Below are 23,945 nucleotides of genomic sequence, written 5' to 3'. Positions count from 1 at the left end.
CTAGTGACCTCCTGGAATTTAGTCAATGTTGCATGATAAAATTTGTATACATAGATTGAATTGCCCTGTTATACCCATAAGGATATAAAAATGATATATCCAAATAAATATTTTTTAATCCTGGGAAAATGTGTTTTGTGAGAAATTTGAATGCCTTGTTTGCACTTTGTGTTGTTTTTGATATTATGCTAAATATTAAGCTAGGGCCAATGTCACCTTAGGGGTGGAGGGAGCAGGCCAGGCAGAAAATGTGTGTGATTCCCTGGTGCTGGGGATCCTGCAGGTCCTCACTGGGAGGTGGGTGTCAGCCACATTCATGGTACAATTCATCAACCTGCACAGATATAGTTCTTGTACTTTCCATAGTATTTTATTTCAGAAAGTTCACACACACAAAATGAAACCCACCCCTCACCCTCAGTCCTGCCCTGTTTTTCTCAGGGAACTGGCCTCCTCATGTGTTTCCCAAATCATCTTAGTGGGGAAGACTGGGTTGGGAGCTGCCAGGACCTGAGGACAAACCATCAGGTGGCTTTGGCTCAATGAATCATTGAGTACCACTTTCATTCCTTCCTCTGGGTTGTCCTTCTTCCCCATTACTGCCATCCCTTTGCTCCATCTCCCATATTCTGCAGGGAGTTTGGCTCTGTTGACCTGGGAACCTGGTTCCCTGGCTCTGGTAGGCCTGCCAGGGGTGATGTTATCTGTCCAACTGTGTTTCTTCCAGAAGGGATTGGTTATGGTGAAGCAAGCACCCCAGCATCCTTGGCTAATGGAATCTCTGGAGTGGCATCTTTAGTATTCATTCATGTATGTGGTCATCTGCTCACTTACTTACAGTTGGGTAGAACTATGTGTGAGGATCAGTCATATAACACTGGGAGCTCCATCTCCATGTCAGGTACCTCATTAGGCACATACGGCCAGAATACATGTCCTGCTGGAGAGGACAGGTGTGAGAAGACAGATTCATGTGATGAATTCTGCAGAGCAGTCTGGGGGCCTATGGGAGCCAGCACTGAGCAAAGCAGGAAAGGGATCCCTAAAGAAGTGATGTTTATATGGAAATCAAATATCATTCATCACATCAATAGATTTAAAGAGTCATATGATCAGCTCAATAGATGCAGAAAAAACATTTCATGAAATACAGCAGCCTTCATGCTTAAAATAGTAGAAAAACTAGTGATAGTAAGAGCACACCTCAACATTATAAAAGTTGTATGTACTAATCCTCAAGGCCAACATCATTCTAAATGGATAAAAAATGAAAGCATTCCCTCTAAGAACTTAAACAAGATTGGAATGCCCCATTTCACCACTTTTGTTTAACATGGTCTTTGAAACTCTAGTCAGAGAAATTAGACATGAAAGGAAAATAAAAGGGATATGAATAGGATAGAACTCAAACTATCATTATTTACTAATGGCATGATTCCATATAAGACCCAGAAATTCCACCAGAAAATTTCTAGAACTAATAAATGAATTCAGCAAAGTAGCAGAATGTAAAATTAACACCCATAAATCAAATGCATTTCTATACATCACTGATGAATCTACTGAAAGAAATTATGAAAACTAGCCCATTCAGAAAAGTTTCAAAACAAAATTTTTGAGGAATTGATCTAACAAGAGAGGCAAAAAACCTCTACAATGACAACTACAGAACCCTTAAAAAGAAATAGAAGAGGATTTGAGAAGATGGAAAATCTCCCATGCCCTTGAATAGGCAGAATTAACATTGTCAACATGGCCATACTACAAAAACCGTTAGTCAGATTTAATGGAATGACTATTAAAAGCTTGATGACATTCTTCATGGAAATAGAAAAATTAATCATAAAATTTATTTGGAAAAATTAGGCCCAGAATAGCCAAAGCAACCCTTAGCAAGGAAGGTGAAGCAGAAGTCATCAGAATACCAAACCTTATATTATACTACAGAGTCATAGTAGCAAAAAAGGCATGGCATTGTCACCAAGACAAAAACTCCAGTGGTACAGAATAGAAGACACAGAGATAAATCCATATAAATATGGTTATCTCATACTGGAAAAAGGTGCCAAAAACATACATTGGAGAAAAGACAACCTGTTCAACAAACGGTTCTGGGAAAACTGCAAATTCATATGTAGCAAAATGAAATTAAACCCATATTTCTCACCCTGCACAGAACTCAACTTAAAGTGGATCAAGGACTGAGACACAAGAACACAGACACTGCATGTAATAGGAGAAAAAACACCCAAATGTTTACCATGGTGGCTTAGGAACTGACTTCCTTAGCAAGGCCCCTAAAGCATAAGAAGTAAAATCAAGAATCAATAAATGGGATGGATTCAAACTAAAAAGCTTCTTCAAAGCAAAGAAAACAATAATGTGAAGAGGGAGCCTATAGAATGGGGGAAAATCTTTACCACCTGCCCCTCAGATAGAGTATTCATCTCCAGGATATATCAAAATCTCAAAAAATATCACAGCAGAAAACCAAATAACCCAATCAATAAATGGGCAAAGGAACTTAAGAGACACTTCAAAGAAGAAATACAAGCGATCAATAATGTATGAAAAAAGGTTCAACATCTCTAACAATTAGTGAAATTCAAATCAAAACTACACTGAGATTCTATCTCACTACAGTCAGAATGGCAATCATCAAATCTATAAGCAGTAAAGAATATTGGTGAGTGTGTGGAAAAAAAGTATGCTCATACTTTGCTGGTGGGACTGCAAGTTGGTGTAGCCACTATGGAAAGCAGTATGGAGATTCCTTAGAAAACTTGGAATGGAAACACCATTTGACCCAGCTATCCCAATCCTCTGTTTACACCGAAAAGATTTAAAATCAGCATACAACAGTGACACAGCCACATCAATGTTTACAGCAGCTCCATTCACAATAGCTCATCTATGGAACTGAGCTAGGTGCCCTTCAACAGATGAATGGATAAAGAAACTGTGGTACATATATACAATAGAACATTACTCAGCATTAAATAATGAAATTATTGCATTGGTTGGTAAATGGATGGGGTTGGAGGATATTATGCTAAGGGAAATAAGTCCATCCCAAAGAAGCAAAGGCCAAATGTTTTCTCTGATATGTGGATGTTAATTCACAAAGGAGAGGTTGGTTAAGGACAAATAGAGATATTCTGGATTAGAGAGAGAGGACTTAAATGAGGGAAGGGGTATGAGAGTAGCAAGAATAGGAGAATGCATTGGACATTATTACCCTATGTGAATATATGATTATACAACTGCTGTAACTCTACATCATGTACAACCAGAAGAATAAGAAGTTATACTCCATTTATCTATGACGTGACAAAATGCATTCTATACTCATTTATAACTTATTAGAACAAAAAAATAAATCTATTTGAGCACACTGAAAGAAAAACACCTTAAGATAATATCACAGGCCCTTTAAGTGACCATCGACCCTATATTCTGTGCTCATGGACCAGAAGGATTAGGTGACCCTACTTGTAGAGTCCACTGTTTGTACAGGAAAGGGAGGCTTGATATGCATGTTGCTGGAGGGATTTCAACTACAGCTGCCAAACCAAGGACTGCAAGCAGTGCCTAGACCTGCAGAGTTTGTATGAGTCATTGAAAATTGAGTAGAGACTCCTTTAGAAACTTGCTGCTGGTGTCCATTCTCTACACCAGCCTCTGATAAACACTGTGGACCATCAGAGTCCAGTGTGGCATTGATAGTATTATATATTATTGATAGATTTGTTTATTTTCTATCTTTTGAAATAGTATATATTTTTTCAAACTCACTAAATCAAGATAACTAATTCTTATTACCTATTTCATTACCTAATAACAAAAATGATATAAACAAAGTGTTCCTAATTTGTTAAACCCTAGTGGGAACCACAATCAACAGCATCAGCAGCACTGTACACACACAGACACAGCCAAACAAATGGCCACTTTAACAGGCCAGGTTTTAACTCCAGATTTGTAAACCTGAAATTGTACTTGGGGGTCTAGGAGGAAAAAAAAAAAAGCAACTTCTGACCTCCTCATGGTTCTTCTTCAGGTAGGCCAGCTCCTCAGTCAGGTTCTCAACCTGCACCTCCAGATCAGCTCTGGCCAGGGTCAGCTCATCCTGCACCTCGTGTAGGCCACTGACATCAGCCTCCATGTTCTGGCATAGAGCCAGCTCAATCTCATAACTGAAAATTAGTTTAGGGATTCAACACAATGATTTGGACAAGGCCACTGCCATCTTCAGAGCTATTTGGTGCATTAATCTCTGGAACTCTTTTGAAATAGTAGCATTGTAGTGTGTGACATGGTTTCTGTGACTCCCTTCCATTCTTTCTTCCCTCTTTTTTACAGTATCAAAATTAATTGTTCAGTTGGAAAGAAGAAAAGGGGAAAATTATGAGATGATGCTTTTGTACCAGCAAAGAACCCCACTAGAACTGTGCAGCCCAGGAACAGATCCCCCTTGGCTAGCTGTTGCGGCTATAGACAAGAGCAGCCTCTATCTCTGAGTGCAGTTTCTAATGGCATCCTAACCACAATTAAAAATTAAATAACAGTTACTCTTCTTGCTTAATTTTCTTCATGATTTACTTAAAATTCATACTTCTTCATTAGCTTTGCCAAGATTTTAGAGTAGCACCCTCGTGACTTCTAGTGTGGAAATTTTACAATGCAAGAAGTCTGTATTCCTTACATTTGGAAGGATGGGATGTGGAAAAGGAGATGAAAGTATAAAAATAAGTGGATGGTTAATCTTTCAGTTGAATGTGCCATCAGGAAAACAACTGTTTCAATTAACACCTTGTCAAAAACATTATTAGTTCATTTTCATACATTGAATATTCAAATTTAGGATATTAGTAGAATTACCATGTTGAATTTTGAGTCCTTACAACTATGCTGATCCATAGACTTCAGGATAAGCAACTTATTTTAAGAATGCGATTTGTAATGTAATGTGAATTATGTTTGGTTCTAATTACTTTTTAGAATGAATGTCCTATGTGCATTTGCTGAAACACCAAATGTATGGACAATGTGAATGTCAGAAGATCCAAAATATTTACTCTTGATGGAGGCAGGAAAATGGGGAATAAGAGAACCTGGTGGGAAAGGTCAGTTGTCACTCATCTGTTCTACTCACTTCATTCTGAAGGCCTCATCAGCCAGTCTTGCATTGTCAGTCTGCAAGATGAGCTGGGCATTTCCAAAGCTGGCAAAAATGATCTGGCAAAATAAAGTGAGACATGGAAAATGAAGTCCTAATATGCTAGTAGTTAACAAACATATTTTTGACACAAAATTCTAGTGGTAATATTAAATGCTGTTTTATTAAGAATTCAAAAAAAAAAAAAAAACCTGAAGTGATGTTTAAACTATGTCCTGAGGATGCAGAAATAATGGCTGATACTACTCCATTTACAGTTCTGACAACAACCCTTTAAGATACGTACTAGTATTCTCATTTTATAGAAGAGGAAACTAAGGTTCAGAGAAGTTACCCAGCTAACATGTGGCAGAGGGAGGACTCAAGCTCCAGACTGCATGATGCAAAAGACAGTAATTGAAGAGGATGTTTTCAGTCATGGCCAGGAATAATGGTGACATCAGTGAAAAGTACCTGTGCAGGCTCAAGAAAGATGCTAACAGAAGTGACAAGATGTTAGTGAGGGGCCTGTCAAAGATGACTCCCTGTTTCTGCCTTAATCAATGAGGTGGTCAGTGATTGACACTTACCAAGGTGGAGAAAGGGAGGAGCGTGTTTGGAAAAAAAAAATTTATCTAATTTGATACATTCTACTTCAGTAAAAAAAAAACAAAAACAAAATAGCCAGGCATGGTGGCACATGCCTTTAATCCCAGTGGTTCAGGAGGCTGAGGCAGGAGGATTACAAGTTCAAGGCCAGCTTCAACAAAAGTGAGGTGCTAAAGAACTCAGTGAGACTCTGTCTCTCAATAAAATACCAAATAGGCCTGGGGATTTGGCTCAGTGGTTGAGTGCCCTTGAGTCAATCCCTGGTACTCCCCTCAAAAAAAAAAAAAAAAAAAAAAAAAAAAAAAAAAATATATATATATATATATATGTCACACACACACACACACACACACACATGCACTTAGTTGATTAAATGAAAACACAATGGGAATAATTCCCTGCCCAGAACCCCTGCCTTATTTCTACCCCTTCTTCAATACCAGTATTCTTGCTCCCAATATCCTCCTGTGCACTCTTTTCTGATATTGTGCCCTCTAGTACCCAACCCCAGGTACATTAGGACCAGAAGAACTAAGGAGGAATCTGTCCTTGGTCACCCCACCTTCTCCTTGATGATTGCATCAGTTCCTTAAAAAGTAAACGTACTGACTGGGGTTGGAGCTCAGTGGTAAGAGCACTTGCAAAGCATGTGTGAGGCACTAGGTTTGATTCTCAGCACTGCATATAAATAAAAAACAAATATCAATTGACAAGTAAAAAGGGAATTTTAAAAAGTAGACTTCCTTTGCAAAAAAAACTAACCCAACTAATTTTTTGTTCAGTTTCTCTTTGACATTTCTTCCATCATTATCAAATATATTCATTATTAAATCATAAGCAGTTTCCATTTAGACTAGATTATGGCTCAGGTCCACACAGAGAGTAAGGCTGTTTTCATATAGAAGAATGAAAGTTATATAATCAGGCAAGACCTCCAACCTGCAGGCAGAAGAAACTGGATCAGAGTAAAAAGGTCAAGCTCTGCACAGGAAGCAGAGAGTGTCAGCGTCTGAGCTCTGGGTCTAAAACAGATACAAGTCAACTGATTTCAATTCCTTAATTCTAGCAATAATTGATCTTTCCAAGGACCTACAAATAAAGATTAATTATAAGTAAGTACATCGCTTTGTTAACTGTTATTGTCACACACAGGCTCAACAAGTAATATAGATACATATAATAGATGTAATTGCTATTAAGGTATTGAGAGAAATTTATTACCTAATTTCCAATTGATTTAGACTTTCTGCACTGTTTATACAACAACTGAATACTTTTACATTTAGGTTTATGTTTAAAAAAAAAGCCAAATTTTAATTTGTTTGGTAGCAAAGGAGAAACACAAAGGACTCCTGTTTCAGAGGCTGTGATTCTGCCCATCAGGGAAAACAAAAGGCTTTTAAAGAGGTGATTCCAGGTGTGCCTGTTCCTACTTCGTTAATTTGGGAGATAATCATTTCTTAGATCTGCTGGTGCTATTGCCGAGTTTGAATTTCTTCACTCCTGTGATAGGTGTGTGCTCTAGGACAGATTAGTGGATGGGGAAGAAGAGTAATCTAATTCTGTCCCACTGGGATAGGGAGGGAGTGAGGGAGAAGAGAAAAAAAAATGTCCATTTTAAAATAACCCTCAGGGCTGGGGTTGTTGCTCAGTGATAGAGCACTTGCCTAGCATGTGTTAGGCACTGGGTTCAATTCTCAGCACTGCATATAAATCAGTGAACAAAATAAACATCCATCAACAACTAAAAAAAATTACAAAAAACAGCCTCAGTGGCAGAGTATCATTCTGGGGTTTTCAATCTTTTAACTTTAATTTATACTAAACTGAACTTTAGTTGTTCACGGTGGGTAGGTGGTACTATTTAAAAGGGCTTCACTTTTAAATCATAGCAGTTCAAACAGTAACTTTCTAAAAAAATACAGAACATTGTCTGTAGAACATTATATTTTCTACTTTATACAAATTGATAGCTGCAGAAATCACTTTCATTCCTGCTATCATAATAGTTGTGGCCAATTTGTTTCAAATTCATCTTCAGAGTTTTAGAATTTGAAACAGTAGAATTTGTTGAAAACAGTGAATATCACTAAGCATTTGGTCACACCTAAGATGTATTATTAGGAAATAATCTGTCAATGGTTTTGATTTTACTATCAGTTAATACAAATACCAGATAATAAATTCCATAAAGATATATAAATGTGTGTATAAATGTGTATGTGTGTGTGTGTGTTTATTTTGTGTGTGTGTGTGTGTGTGTGTGGTACCTGAGATTGAAACCAGGGATGCTTAACCACTGAACCACATTCCCAGCCCTTTTTAATATTTTATTTAGGGACAGGGTCTCAATAAGTTCTGGTGCTAGTTTTGAACTTTAAATCCTCCTGACTCAACCTCTGGAGCTCCTGCGATTACAGGCATGCACAACCATGTCCAGGGAAGATATAGATATTAAGGATCATTTAACCTCAGTTTTCAGGTTCTTTTTCATAAGATAAATTATGTAAATAAATGTCAGCAGACTGTCCTTCATTTCCACAATACAGCTTAAACATCCCATACAAACTATGTGTCCCAAATTTTATGAACCTTTGTTCATCATAGTGATGCCAGAGTAGAGAGCAAGCATGTGCTCCAGAGAGAAACACATATCCTGTGTCTGTTGCTCTTGCAGACTGTACCAAATGCAGGAAGTGGGGTGGGCAGGGGAAATAAGTGTTGGGGATGAACTGAGGAGCTTACCTGCTGTGAGGCCCCAGTGTCACTTCCTCATAGCCTTTGTCCAAATTAGTTTTAGAAAAGAAAAAGAAAGAAAGAAGAAAGAAAGAAAGAAAGAAAGAAAGAAAGAAGAAAGAAAGAAAGAAGAAAGAAAGAGAAAGAAAGAAAGAAAGAAAGAAAGAAAGAAAGAAGAAAGAAAGAAAGAAAGAAAGAAAGAAAGAAAGAAAGAGAAAGAAAGAAAGAAAAGGACATTTTCAGCCTGGCTTGCATTGCAGGGTACTATATACATATAAAAATTCAGACTCTGCAAGGATACTCTATTACCTATTTGTTTTTGTAACATTAATGCATGTACCACTCAAAATCTTAAATACAATCTCAAGTAAATGTAAATCCTAAACATCGAGTTCTTAATGGATTGTGAGAGCAAAACATTTTAACAGTGATGAGGGGCAAAGAAAGCTTACCTTGTTCAGTGACTGGATTTATCATAGCTGGCAATTCAACTCTAAGTGAATTTTTTAAGAAAGGCTTTGGTTTATTGCGTAAGCCCAGGAGGAATGCAAAAAGAATCATCACTGAAGGGCTAAGTAGTGCTTACACACTCCTCTCACTCTAAAAGCTGGTGCACGCAGTCTATCACTTCTAGGGGAAGGGACTGAGCTCAGGGACAGGTCAAGGGGACTCCATCTAGATTTTGTTTTCATAATTAAGGTTAATGTAGAAAGAACACTTGGAGGGTCACTCAGGGAGGAGGTGGAGGACACCCTGGAAGACTGAGAGCTCGGCCCTTTGGATCCCTGAACTGTCCTTCTGTCCCACCCCAGGCCCCTCCAGGGTCCAGTCTGCCCCGCCCCCACCCCCTGCCGCTGGCCTGGTGTCTCTGGAACCCCAGCGCAGCGGCCTGTCCTGTGAGCCCCAAGGTCCCAGGGGACTTCACCCGCCCAGCCCTGCGCCTCACCTGGAGGTCGGGCCTGCGCCTCAGGAAGCGCCAGGCGCCATCCTAGGCGCCTCACCCGGGGCGCAAGTTCCCGAGGCCCCGTGAACTTGGTGCGGGTGCCTGGTCGCACCCTGGCTCCTGAGTCAGCATGAGTTCCCTGCAGGTCCCTGAAGCCCAGGAGCGCGGCGGGAGCCCTGGGAAGGGCGGGAGAGAGGCGGCCCTGGCTGCAAGAGGGATCTGCCTGGGAGCCAGAGCCGCTGTGAGGGGCCCGCCTTTCAGGGGGGCGTTAACTGCCACTCGCCTCTGCTTTGCATATTCATGAGGTTGAGTTCCGCCCCCCCACCCCGGAAGGTGTAGGCCCCGCCCAGGAAGGCCTGGTTGTTTATTCATGAGGAAGCGATGCCCCGCCCAAGAAGACTGATCTGATTATTCATGAGCCCGTGGGCGGCGGTTTGGGGTGCAAGAGACTGCGGAGTCGGTTGACATGAAGGCTAGATCCCTAAGTGAGGGCTGTGTAGGGTCCAGGTCTCCGGAGAAAGGGCGCTTGAGCCTCATTAGTCCCGAGGTTTTCATGTTGAACTTTTTTATCTTCAGACTCTTAAGTTTCATTTTAAAGCACCCCCCGCCCGCATCCAACTTTTTCTGAGGAGAAACAAGAAACCCCAGACCGAGGAGGTGGCAGAGGGGAGGTTGTAGGTGACCCCCGAATTTCCAGAGCAAAATTTCCACGCATTCCCACAAGGAGATGGAGCAGGAAATAGAAATGCGGTGGAAACCCTGCATCCCGCTGTCCAGCAGCTTTAAGACTCACTTTCCAGGTGATGCAGGGTGGGCCTGGGTGGGGACAGGCAGCTGTCATTAGCCGCCAAACAGCAGACTGTGCACTGGGGAGGCGCCTGCAGAGCTTTGGGGTTTCCTTGACCTGGCCAGGCTCTCTCGCCATTGGCATGTCCCCCCATAACCAATGCCTGGTGCAGAACAAGGGATTTGCCAGGTGGCCGCCAGTCCCCTGGGAAGGCCTGTGCTCCTCTCACCTTATGAAGCTCGTGCCCTTTAATCTCCGTGGACATCAGTCCTCCACTCAGGAGGGACAGTCGTGTCCTGCAACTCAAAATGGCCAATCACCAAACTGTGTCAGGTGTGCAGAGCACAGACTGGCCCTGCTCATCTGGTGAGAAGGAAGGCAAAGTTCCCTTGTTGTCTCTAAATGGGTTTGAATCTCATTAGGATGAGCATGCACTCCCTCCCCCAGGGAGTCTGAGACCCTTGACCTGGGAACCATATCCTGAGGCCTCTGATCCTGCAGGAAGCCTGGTGCAGGGCAGTTGCCCAGTGAATGCTGACGGAGTAATAAAGTACATGAACAAGACATTTCAAGGTCAAAAGGGTATGAACAAGTGCCCTGTTAAGAGAGTGGAAACCATTTACTCTGAATGAGCAAGGAGCAGCAGAATTATTAGGGCCAAATGGACTTTGTTAAACTGGAGAATAATGATTTATCAAAGCAAGCTCTTGTGTCACGTCTAAGTCCATAGGTGAACTCTGGCAAAGCGAGTTCCCTTGCTGAACTTCACTTTCCTTTCCTTTATGGCTTTATATTTTACATTTAAATCCGTGATCCATTTTGAATCAACATTTGTACATGGTGTGAGTTTTAGGGTGAGGTTCCTTTTCTCCCTCCTTTCCTTCCTTCCTTTCTCCCTACCCCCTTGCTGCCCGGGACATCCTCTTGTTCTAACACTATTTGTTGAAAAGACTGTCCTTTCTTCACTAAGTTCATTCTCCTCTTCTTTCAAAAGAAGGGAATGATTAATAGTCGAGAAAATCGCTGCTCCCTTCCAGCTTTATGAATCTCTTCAACCCATTTCTCCTGACATGCACTCCCTTTGAGCAAAGCTATCCTTCATATCATGCATATGTAAAGAAGGTCATCTAGTTGAAACTCAGAATTCATCCATTGGATATTGTTCAGTTGGTAGGGTATTTTCCTGTAAAATCTATGGTTTTGGAAGTTTGGTGAAAATGTCTAGAAATTCTTAGTATAAAAAAAGAAGAAATTCTTAGTATATCAAATATGACTTTTTAGGAGAAAACTAATAAACTGGGTTTTACTTCACTTGGAATGGGGGGAAAAGTGGGTTTAGGTCTCAGTTAAAAGAGCAGCTGTTTAATCTTTGTTTCGATTTCACACACAGAATGGGTAAAATAGTAAATGTGCCACCATTTAAAATAGAGTATTTGAGATGTAGGTCAAGTGGTAAGTCCGGAGTCAATTTTTTTTTTTCCCTAAAGCAACACAGAAATTTTGACTCTCAAGAAGATCATTAATCCTTGTCACAGAGACAGCATATCAAACAAGAGTAAGTGATATGGATGCCCTGTGAAGTTTCAGATGTTTATAGACCCAGTATGCAAACAAATACATAAGCAGAAGACATCTTAGAGTTCTACTCCTAAAGTTCATGGTTGTGAAACCTCTTTTTGATTTTTAGATAATGAATCAGAACAAGATGACAGAACCCCCATCAGAGATGTGCTCTGAGAGTGTGTCAATTCCAGCAGGCTGCCAGGGTCCAGATATGGCATATCTCAAGTGTTTTTCCAGAGAGCTCTTATGGAGAATGCCATTTGGCTAGCAAAATTTAATTAAATGGCAATGGCTATTTTAACCCTTTTCTCTACTGAACAGGAATAAACCTATCATTCTCAGAGTCTACTACTTACAATTCATGAGGCTGTTCTTCAAAATCACTTTTGTAATCCATTTTCCATTTTAATTTTGCTATGGTTAGTGATTTTACTGATAGGAATGAGCAGATTCTAGAGAAAAGTCTAATGAAAATTAACTCTCGGTAAGTCTAGTAATTTTTATTATTACTGTTATCATCATCATCATCATCATTAAAATTTAGTACTTGGGATTGAACTGAGGTGCATTTAAACACTGGACCACATCACCAGTCCTTTTTGATTTTACTTTGAGACATGGTCTCACTAAGGTGCTTAGGACCTTGCTAAATTGCTAAGACTGACTTTGAACTTGGGAGCCTCCTGCTTCAGCCTTTCAAGTCACTGAGAGTGCAAGCATGTGCTGCCATACCAAGCTTAAATCTAGTAAGTCTAAGATATTCCTTTAAAAGTAATCCTTAGAACAAAAAATATTAAATTTAAAAAGCAATAGAACAAAATTTCTTTGATTGCTGAAGTTTTCCTCTTTGTTTGTGTCTCAAATGAATTTGTTCATTGAGAAAATTTAAGGAACCAAGTAGTAAAATTTTCTTCCTATTAGCATGTGTAAGTATACTGGGGGGGAGGCAAACCCACTTGTTACTTAGTATGGATATTTAGATAACTATTATTCTAATACATTGTCTTTTTCTCATTTTCCAGGTCCTCTATTCACTCATTTTGTTTCTTATGTCCTGAAAAAGGTATCATTTTATTCATCTATATTATAAACTCTTCCAGGTCCTCTCTTTCTCTTGTATTAAAAAATATACCTGGTCTCCATCAGTGTTTTTAAAATATTAATATCTATTTTTTCTGTTTAGTTTGTTTTTGGTACCAGGGATTGAACCCAGGGGCGCTTAACCACTGAACCATATCCCCAACCCTATTTTATTTTATTTAGAGACAGGTTTTCAGTGAGTTGCTAAATTGCTGAGGCTGACTTTGATCCTCCTGCTTCAACCTCTTGAGCTCCTGGGATTACAGGCATGTGCCATCATGCCTGGCAATGTCTAATTTTTTTTTAAAAAGCTGAGTGAATCTCACTAAAATGAGAACTATGATTGAAAAAAGAAATATAAAGATCCCTAAGTTTCATTGTTTAGATGCTGCTTTTCAAAATGTGATTTAAGGGGCTGGGGAGATAGCTCAGTCGGTAGAGTGCTTGCCTTGTAAGCATAAGGCCCTGGGTTCGATCCCCAGCACCCAAAAAAAAAAAAAAAAAAAACCTCAAAATGTGATTTAAAATTTCTCACATCTGTCTTTAATGACATACCTTAGCCTCATTTCAATTTAATTTACTTGAGCCGTATTTGAGACGAAATGTACTGTGCTATAAACACATAAGCCTGAGAATGTTTTTATACGTAGCATACAGTTGCAGTTTCCCCATTTGTTTTGAACACAGAATTGTGAAACACACCTTGTGGGTAATATAACACTTATGCCAGTCACTATCCAGGCATGGGGGTAAACCCACTCCTTTGACTTTATTTTTTGATAGTTCTAATGGCAGTTTTGTCTCTATCTCAATGTTTGTATTTAGAGTAACCTACCTTATAAAGATGCTCAATTCTCCTCTGCCATTTTCTTTCTGATAATCTCTAAATGTTATGCCGGCATGGAGTAATTTTCACATCCCTCAATAGAGGAAGAGGAGGTATCTATTTTAGGGTAGAAAGATAATATGAAAGATGAGTGACTCATACAAAGTCATAAAATAAGTTGGCAGTTGAGTTTGGACTCATCTAAATCAAAAAAAGCCTTACAAAGGCTTACAAAGGCTTTTTTTGGGTACTTTGTAATTATGGGTAGTATTGGGATTTCACTTAGCAGGTAAATCAAAACTCCTTAATATGATTCTTTTCATCTGCATATACTTGCATTTATTATCAAATATTAATTTACATCTGAAATCTATGGATGTAAGTGACAAAAGAAGCGAGAATAATCCATAAATTTCTTTCTTTTTTCTTTTTTGTTTAGGGACAGGGAGAAAAAACAGAAAATTGAAATTGAGATGTATGTTATAAATTGGTCAATGGAGGTTGTCTCAATACTGCCTCTTAATTATTTTGAAGCAAAGAAGTAAGGCTAATTGATTTTGCAATGAATTCAGTTGTGCTACATTTTCCACAAGGAATACTGTTAAACTGTCATCAAAATTGGGACTAAAAATTATCAACACAGAATTTTTAAAATAGATATTTAGAAATTAAAAACATTTTGTAGGTCATATAACTAAATGAATTATATAAATAAAACAAAGGCAATGCCCTCTTCATGGGCATTTTCAGTACTAATCACTAGATAAACATAGACTGTTTCTGGGTTTATTTTTTGTGCTGCATATTATCTCATGTTAAATAATTAAAATTCCACAAAGAGTGAACAGTTTTTATAATCTCTGAAATTACACATACGATTTTATTCATTTCCTTAAAACCATTTATTTCAATATTATTTTAAGAAATAATATTTGTTATTGAAAAGAAAATGAACTTGTGCCAGAACAGAACTTGTGCCAGCTAAAAATAATGCCTTAAGCCTGAAAATGGGCTGTCTATTCCTTCCCTGCTCTGAGTCAGCTCTAGCAAGCAAGGCTCCTCGGGAGCTTTCTAATGCACTGACAGGAGCCATCCCATTAAGAATGACCTCTACTCCCAATGTGGCTTTCTGGATTTCAGATGCCTCTTTTAGCTGGAAGGCATCAATTTGATTGGATATATGTATGTGACTGTGGTCATTGATGGCTGTAGATTCCTTGACCATAATAATATATGTAATGAGAAATATCTTATAATCTTGAAAAAAGTAAACTTTTTATTTTGTGAAAAATGATCTCAATGGTCTGAGGATGTAGCTCAGTGATAATGTGCTTGCCTGGCATGCATGAGGCCCTGGGTTTAATCCCCAACACCACAGGAAGAAAATCTTGAGGTGACAAGCATTTCATTGGATTTTATAGTGCATTCATATGTTTCTTCTCTTCATGGAACAGTTACTACTAATATTTATTCAACACTGACCTGAGCGATTGAGGGAAAGAGATGAGGGCAAGAGGATTTTTGATTGAGAATTTATACTTCAGAAAAATTTCAGATGATGCTCTGACTGCTGGTTTAGGGCCAGAATTCAGGAAACACTAATATGAAATGTTTAGAGAAATGCCTGGTACATAATATGCTCACTGTAAATGTTGAGCATTCATTCTTTATCAGCTGGCTATTTAATCTGTACCAGACACTGTGCCTAGGCACTGGGTGTGATAAAAATGAGTTGTATTCCTCCTTGAGAGGAAGATTACAGTTTACTAGAAAGAGTTCCTTCTTAAAATAAAACACATATAGCCGTATTCCATGTACTAAAATAGTGTAATATACAGAGTATCTTAACTAGCTTGATGAATGAACTTTACTACCTGTTCAACTGAGTCAAATCGACTATTTTAGGAAGATCAAATGCTAAATCTTAGATGACTTACATATTTTTTCAGTGGGGTACTAGGGATTGAACCCAGGGGCCACTGAGCCACATCCCCAGCCCGTTTTTTAATTTTATTTAGACAGGATCTCACTGCGTTGCTTAGTGCCTCACTTTTGCTGAGGCTGGCTTCAAACTTGAGATCCTCCTGCCTCAGCCTCCAGAGCTGCTAGGATTATAGGTGTGTGGCTTAGATTTTTAAATAATATTTATATTGTTTTTCAGTGGTTGATAAAACTTTTCTCAGGGGATTTTTTCCCTAGTAGAAAATAAAATTTTAAAAGTAGTTTAAATAATGTCAAGTTTGAGTATTTAAAGATCTTAGAAGCTGTTGCCTTACTGAAGAAAAGGACTATTTCCAGTTATGAAATTTGGGGTGATGTTTACATTGCTTTCTTTATACTTTATGTTATGTTTGAATTCTTTGAAATTAGCATATACATGTAATTTTATATTATCTAAGAGAGACTAAATTATGTAGAAAAACCTAACCTAGCTCCTTATCCCACTCTGAAACTTCCACCATTCCAACTCATTTTCCCCACTACATGCTTTCAGAAATTGAGTCTGATCATGTCATTCTTTTGCCTAAGATTTTTAAAGGCTTTTAAAACAAGGGTGTGAGTCCTTTACATGACCTACAAAACTGATATGATTATTATCTGTCTTCCTCCCAAAGGATGACTCTCATTCAAATTTCAAGCAATAAGAAGATTCTATAAGGTGCTGTTTCATCTTTGTACCCCTTCATTCTTTTGCCTGGAACATTCTCTTCTCGACCTATACCATTTGCCTAGCTAACTCCAATTTATCTCACATGTCTCTGCTTCCATGTTTATTTCTCTGGAAGGTTTCCCTGACATCCCCCCTTCCCCAGCCTAGATTGTCCTTCTTTTTAGTGTTCTTAAGGGACTCCATTCTTCACAGCCATTAGCAAAATTGTAATGATGTAGTTCTCTGTGCTATTTTTACTTTAATGTTGATATCCCCTCCTAGTCTGCATGTATTTTGAGATCGGGGTTCATGTGTATTTTTTCATATACAAATTGAATGAAGAACAAAAATAAAACAAGAGTTTTTAGAGTTTTCACTGTAAGGCTGTAAATATCAATTTTATGCAATAATCATCATAGCCACAAAGTGGCACTAAAGTCTTAGTCTGTTACAATAAAATTAGATAAAATTAGTTATAAAATTTTCTGATTTAAATTCTAGATTTTTTAATCATAATTTTCATAATTATTTCTATATCTATGTATTCATTACTCTTGAAATCATGAGGTATCACTTTAAAGTACTGTACATGTGGAGACACAAGGGTTTTACAGATATCAGATTTTTACTTTAGTTTCTATAGTGACACTTTTAGACATATTTGTGATATATTCAATTTTTTAAGCAATAATGAATTCTTTTGTATATCTTTTTGCCTCCAGACTTGAACAGTACCTCCTGAGAGTAGGGATAGTTTTCTTCTTTTTGTATCCCCTAACCCCTCACCCCAGTAGATTCCTGGGGTATATGTTATATGTACTACTTGAATGCATAATTAGTATTAGTATTCCTTTTTTGAACATCTGCATAATACATTTTTCCTACCCAAAATCTTTGAAACCCCTTTGAAATAATATATAGATTAGCCCCAGTTAAAATGAGCAATGATAGCTGGATACAGTGACCCATGCCTGCAATCTCAGTGATTCAGGAGGCTGAGGCAGGAGGATTGAAAGTTCAAAGACAGCTTTAGCAACTTATGCCCTAAGCAACTTAATGAGACTCTGTCTCAAAATAAAAAGTGGGCTGCAGACTTGGCTCAGTGGCCAAGAACTCCTGGATTCAATCCTCAGTACCAAAACAAAAACAAAAAAAAAAAAAAACAAAGAAAAATAACAAAACAAAATCAAAAACCAAAACAAAACAAGAAAAAATGATATAGATGTAAATACATACTAACAATTTTTCTTTTTTCTCGAAGCCACACAGGGAAGTACTTATAGAGATAAAACACTTAAAAGTCTAAACATTTGTCTATATTGACTTTTGGCCAGAGAAACACTTAAGCAGCATTCTCCCTTTTCCTCCCTTTCTTTATCCATCTTATGACATTTTGCAATTAAAAAATATGATCTATCAGAGCTTCAATAAAATGTTAGAAATGATTTTTGGTATATTATAGACATGAAAAACATACAGCATGTATTATCTGCTTCATCTATTGCTTCTTGGGATGCCTGTAATTTTTTTACTCAAATTGCTTTTTGCAAAGTTCCTCAATGTTGTTTGTTTTTGAAGTTTTGTTGACTTTTTTGAAGTTTCCTATACTCTGCTTATAAAGGTTTCCCTTTTCTCTTATATTCACAGGATCAATTTTTTGTTTTGTTTTTTCTATTATTAAATTTGTCTACACTCTGATATCATTAATTAAATTAATTAATTCATTAATTTTGTTACATATGCTAAGGTTGGTGTTTATTCCTTTTTTTTTTCTGGTCAAAAAGGTGTAAAGTAAACCTACTGACTTTAGATGATTCTTCTTTTTCACTATGGGCATTCACAGTTATAAATTTCCCTCTAAGCCTTGTTTCCACTGTGTTCTTTTAGTTTTGATTAGTTGTGTTTCCCCATTTATTATTCTCACAGTATCTTTCTTTTCTTGTTGTCCTTTTGACCTATTGGTTGTTTAAGGATATACCTTCTTTTCCACATGTATTTTACATGTTTTAATACCTTTGAATTAAACTCAGTTCTTCAGAGAATGAAGGTTTTCCTTGTTCATCTTACATTTTATTTCTATTTTGTAAATCATATATGTATTTCCACACTTTAAACATGTTTTTATTAGTACATTATTATTACACATAGTAGTGGGGTTCTTTTGTCATACATGAAAGAAATATAATTTACTCCATCTCAGTCCCTAGTACTTCCTCTTTCCCTCCCCTTCTCCTTCCTCTTCCCCTTCTCTTTACTTATTTACTCTTTCATTTTACTTATTTAATTTTAAATTGGTACTTGATAGACATACATAAAGGGGAAACTCACTGTGATATATTCAGATATGTACATAGCATAATTTGGTCAAGTTCATGTCTCAGTTGCTGTATCTTTCACCTTGCACAAAAGTCAATTCAAAGATGATGAAAAACATAGAAGTTAGACCAGAAACTTTGGAACTACTCAAAAAAAATCTTTCAACACTCCTGTAATACAAAGCTGTGTCCCCGCCCTTTCCGTTGCATCACAACTTAGCTTGTCAGTCTGAAAGCTGCTCTCCCCGCCCTTCAAGGTGCAGCCATTTTCCCCGTCTCCCAACCACTTGTCAGTCTGTGAACATCCTAGCTAGCTATTGGTTCATCAGTCAGCTTGCAAGTAACTTTCTCCATTATTGTTCCTCTGTTAGCCCGGTAGAATTCAACTGCTTAAGGGTAAATACCCCACCATCTTTTCTCATGATTTCTCTCCCCCTGACTCACTTTCTTTCTCCTCCTCACTTACCACACTCTTTTTGTGTGTGCCCTTTCTCTTTCCTTTCTCTTTTCCTCTCATTCTCTCTTACACTGAAGGGAGACACTCTGTTTGCTTAATAAACTCCCTTATGTGATTTTCCATGTCTGACCTGGTTTTCATACAACTCCAAAATATTTATTTACCTAGTTCTACAAAACCTTTAAAGAAGAGCTCATTCCAATACTCATCAAAGTACTCCATGAAATAGAAGAGGAGGGAACCCTCCCAAACTTGTTCTATGAAGCCAATATCACCCTGATACCTAAACCAGACAGAGACACATCGAGGAAAAAAATTTCAGACCAATAACCTTAATGAACATCGACAAAAATTCTCAACAAAATTTTAGTAAAGTGCATACAAAAATATATTAAAAAGATAGTGCACCACGATCAAGTGGGTTTTATCCCAGGGATGCAAGGTTGGTTCAACATCCGGAAATCAATAAATGTCATTCACCATATCAACAGACTTAAAGTTAAGAACCACATGATTATTTCAATAGAAGCAGAAAAAGCATTCAATAAAATGCAGCATCACTTCATGCACAAAACACTAGAAAAAATTGGGGTAGTGGAAATATTCCTTAACATTATGAAGGCCATCTATGCTAAGCCCATGGCCAATATCATTCTAAATGGTGAAAAACTGAAAGTATTCCACCTAAAAACTGGAACAAGGCAGGGATGCCCTCTTTCACCACTTCTATTCAACATCATCCTTGAAACTATAGCCAGAGAAATTAGACAAACCAAAGAAATTAAAGGGATATGAATTGGAAAAGAAGAACTCAAACTATCCCTATTCACTGATGACATGATTATATATTTAGGGGAACCTGGAAATTCCACCACAAAACTTTTAGAACTCAAAAGTGAATTCAGTAAAGTAGCAGGTTACAAGATCAATGCTCATAAATCCAATGCATTTTTATACATAAGTGATGAATCTTCAGAAAGAGAAATTAGGAAAACTACACCATTCACAACTAGCCCCGAAAAAAATAAAATACTTGGGACTCAATTTCACAAAAGAGGTGAAAGACCTCTACAATGAGAACTACAGAGCACTAAAGAAAGAAATTAAAGAAAACCTTAGAAGATGGAAAGATCTACCATGCTCTTGGATAGGCAGAATTAATATTGTCAAAATGGCCATACTACCTAAAGTGCTATACAGATTCAATGCAATTCCAATTAAAATCCCAATGATGTGCCTTGCAGAAATAGAGCAAGCAATTATGAAATTCATCTGGAAGAATAAAAAACCCAGAATAGCTAAAGCAATCCTCAGTAGAAAGAGCGAAGCAGGGGGTATCGCAACACCAGATCTTCAACTCTATTACAAAGCAATAGTAACAAAAATGGCATGTTATTGGTACCAAAATAGGTAGATCAATGGTACAGAATAGAGGACATGGACACAAACCCAAATAAATACAATTCTCTCATACTAGACAAAGGGGCCAAAAATATGCAATGGAGAAAAGATAGTCTCTTCAACAAATGGTGCTGGGAAAACTGGAAAACCATATGCAACAGAATGAAATGAAACCCCTATCTCTCACCCTACACAAAACTCAACTCAAAAGTGGATCAAGGACCTCAGAATCAGACCAGAGACCCTGCATCTTATAGAAGAAAAAGTAGGTCCAAACCTTCAACTTGTTGGCTTAGGATCAGACTTACTTAACAGGACTCCCATAGCACAAGAAATAAAAGCAAGAATCAACAACTGGGATAGATTCAAAGTAAAAAGCTTTCTCTCAGCAATGGAAACTATCAGTAATGTGAAGAGAGAGCCTACAGAGTGGGAGAATATCTTTGTCACTCATACTTCAGATAGAGCGCTAATTTCCAGAATCTATGAAGAACTCAAAAAGCTCTACACCAAGAATACAAATGATCCAATCAACAAATGGGCTAAGGAAATGGACACTTCACAGAAGAAGATGTACAGGCAATCAACAGATACACGAAAAAATGTTCAACATCTCTAGTAATAAGAGAAATGCAAATCAAAACTACCCTAAGATTTCATCTCACCCTAATTAGAATGGCGATTATCAAGAACACAAGCAACAATAAGTGTTGGCGAGGATGTGGGGAAAAAGGTACACTCATACATTGCTGGTGGGGTTGCAAATTAGTGCAGCCACTCTGGAAAGCAGTATGGAGATTCCTCAGAAAGCTTGGAATGGAACCACCATTTGATCCAGCTATCTCACTCCTCGGCCTATACCCAAAGGACTTAAAATCAGCATACTACATAGATACAGCCACATCAATGTTCATTGCTGCTCAATTCACAATAGCCAGATTGTGGAACCAGCCTAGATGCCCTTCAGTTGATGAATGGATAAAGAACCTGTGGTATATATATACAATGGAATATTACTCCACCATGAAGAATGATAAAATTATGGCATTTGCAGGCAAATGGATGAAATTGGAGAATATCATGCTAAGTAAGATAAGCCAATCTCAAAAAACTAAAGGATGAATGATCTCACTGATAAGCGGATGAGGACATATAATGGGGGGGTGGCAGGGGTTAGCATTAGGGTTAGGGTTAGGATTAGGGTTAGGGATAAGGAGGGTGGTAAGAATGGAGGAAAGAAGGACTGTATAGAGGGAAAAGAGGGGTGGGAGGGGTGGAGGGGAAGGGAAAAAATAATGAATCAAACATCATTGCCCTATGTAAATTTATGATTACACAAATGGTATGCCTTGACTCCATGTACAAATAGAGAACATGTATCCCATTTGTATACAATAATAAAAAAAATCAATGGCAATGGAAAAAAAATAAAAAAATAAAGTAGATATTTAGTGAGTCAAAATGTTGTTATAGGTAATAAAATGAAATAAGTTTTGTAAACAAAATTGTCAAAGAAATACCATGTTTAACAGTTTTGGTTTGCAGTCACTTAAATGAAAATAGATTGTCTTTCTATTTTTGTAGCTCTCAGTATAAAAATTGTTCAAGAAGGAAAAAATGTCCTGGGTTGCTGCTTATTATCAAATGGTAAGTAATTAAAATTCCATTAAAATTAAGCAACATTTTTTATGATGGTTATAATTATTCATAAGATTTGATTTGGCAGGATTATTTCCTTGAAACCATTTTTCCTTTTTAAAAAACAATTTCCTAGAAAATTACAGCAATTATTTTAAGACAATAATTTAGTTTTATTTTTGAAAAAAATGGACTGTTGTATAGAAAAATATCAAGATTTTAAGTGATACCCACACAATAGCCAAGCAATAGAACCAGCCTAATTGTCTCTCAATAAATGAATGAATAAAGAAAATTTGTATATATACAAAATGGAGATTTACTCAGTCACAAAGGAGGTGATACATTATAATTCACTTTGCTATATTTGTACATGCATATTGACCAGTCATATTCCCCTGTATATTACCTTTCCCTCCCCTCTTTTTTCCTCACGATCTAATTGTTCTACTCTAATGATCTTCCTTCTATTGTTGTTTGTGTTTTAAAGGACCATTGTAATTATATGTAAAAATATGATCCATTGTGGTATAATCATGCATGCACATAGCATAATTTGGTAGATTTCATTACTCAGTATTTCTCCATGGACCTCTCCCAGATTTCAATTCCATCCTCTACTGGCATATTCTCTATTCTCTCAAGATTCATTGCTACTTAAAAAAAAAAAACTCTCTTTCTGTGTCTCTCTCTTCCACATATTATAATAGTTGACCTTTGACTTTCTGAGATTGACTTATTTCACTTAAGCATTCATTTAGTAGTCTCATTCATTTACCAACAAACGATATAATTTTCATTCTCCTTTGTAACTGAGTAAATCTCCATTTTGTATATATACAAATTTTCTTTATTCATTCATTTATTGAGAGGCAACTAGACTGGTTCTATTGCTTGGTTATTGTGTGTATCATTAGAGTGGTGTGTGTGTATCGCTATAATGAGTTGACTTTCGTTCTCTGTGATAAATACCAAGATGTGGGATATCTCTCACATGGTGGTGCCATTGCTACACTTATGAAAAATTTTCATATTGCTTTCCAAACTGATTGTACTAGTTTGCAGTCCTACCAACAATGTGTAAGTGTATCTTTTCCCCATATCCTTGCCAGCAATTTTTGTTATCCATATTCCTGATGATTGCCCTTCTAACTAGAGAAGGATGAATCTTCAGTGTACTTTTGAATGCACTTTTCTGATTGTGAAGGATGTTGAACTTTTTTTTCACATATTTGTTGGCCATTTGTATTTCCTTTTTTGAGAAACATCTGTTTAGGACCTTTGCTCTTTTATTGATTGAATTTTTTCTAGTTTTTATATTTAAGGTTGGTTTTCTTTCTTGCTTGCTTTGTTTGTGGTAAGTTTTGACTACTTTATAATTTAAAGTTATTAATCTCCTGTTTTCAGAGTATCTGGCAAAGATTTTCTTCCATACTGTTGACTTTCTATTCATGCTCTTGTTTTCTTTGCTGTACAGAAGCATTTTAACTTGATGTTTTCCCACTTACTGACTCTTGGTTTTATTTCTAGAACTTTATTTAAGGGTCTCATTAAGAAAGTCAGTGCCTATGTGAATATATCATAGTGTTGACCCAATGTTTTCTTCTAGCAGTTTCAAAGTTGCTGGCCTAATTTCTTGGCCTTTGATCTACATTGAGATTACTTTTGTGCAGGGTAAAAGATAGGGATGTGGTTTCATTCTTCAACATATGGATATCCAGAACCATTTGTTAAAAAGTCAGTCTTTTCTTCAACATATGCTTTTGGCATATTTGTCAAGTG

At 37.4% G+C, this 23,945-nt stretch overlaps 1 protein-coding gene across 1 annotated transcript; it reads right to left on the bottom strand.

Moving 5' to 3' along the window:
- Positions 1 to 5,155: 5,155 nt before the first annotated feature.
- Positions 5,156 to 10,377, bottom strand: LOC124969923 (uncharacterized). The gene is made up of 4 exons (XM_047532939.1): positions 10,097 to 10,377; positions 9,450 to 9,685; positions 8,513 to 8,546; positions 5,156 to 5,238 (listed from the first exon to the last, which is right to left on the bottom strand). The coding sequence occupies exons 1-4, from the start codon at positions 10,375 to 10,377 to the stop codon at positions 5,157 to 5,159; spliced, it is 633 nt and encodes a 210-aa protein (XP_047388895.1). The 3' UTR covers position 5,156.
- Positions 10,378 to 23,945: the final 13,568 nt, after the last annotated feature.

The sequence above is a fragment of the Sciurus carolinensis genome, chromosome 18 (genome assembly GCF_902686445.1).
Source record: "Sciurus carolinensis chromosome 18, mSciCar1.2, whole genome shotgun sequence".
NCBI classification, from domain to species: domain Eukaryota; kingdom Metazoa; phylum Chordata; class Mammalia; order Rodentia; family Sciuridae; genus Sciurus; species Sciurus carolinensis.
Note: the sequence above shows the minus strand (reverse complement) of the source record. Positions and strands in the feature narration are given on the sequence as shown.

Excerpts from the sequence above, each read along its gene's own strand:
- LOC124969923 (XM_047532939.1), bottom strand. The coding sequence starts at position 10,377 with ATGCCAATGGCGAGAGAGCCTGGCCAGGTCAAGGAAACCCCAAAGCTC. Across the intron at positions 8,547-9,449 it reads GGCGCAGGCCCGACCTCCAG|GCTATGAGGAAGTGACACTG; the intron begins GTGAGGCGCAGG and ends ATTTGGACAAAG. Across the intron at positions 5,239-8,512 it reads ACACTGGGGCCTCACAGCAG|ATCATTTTTGCCAGCTTTGG; the intron begins GTAAGCTCCTCA and ends TTATTTTGCCAG.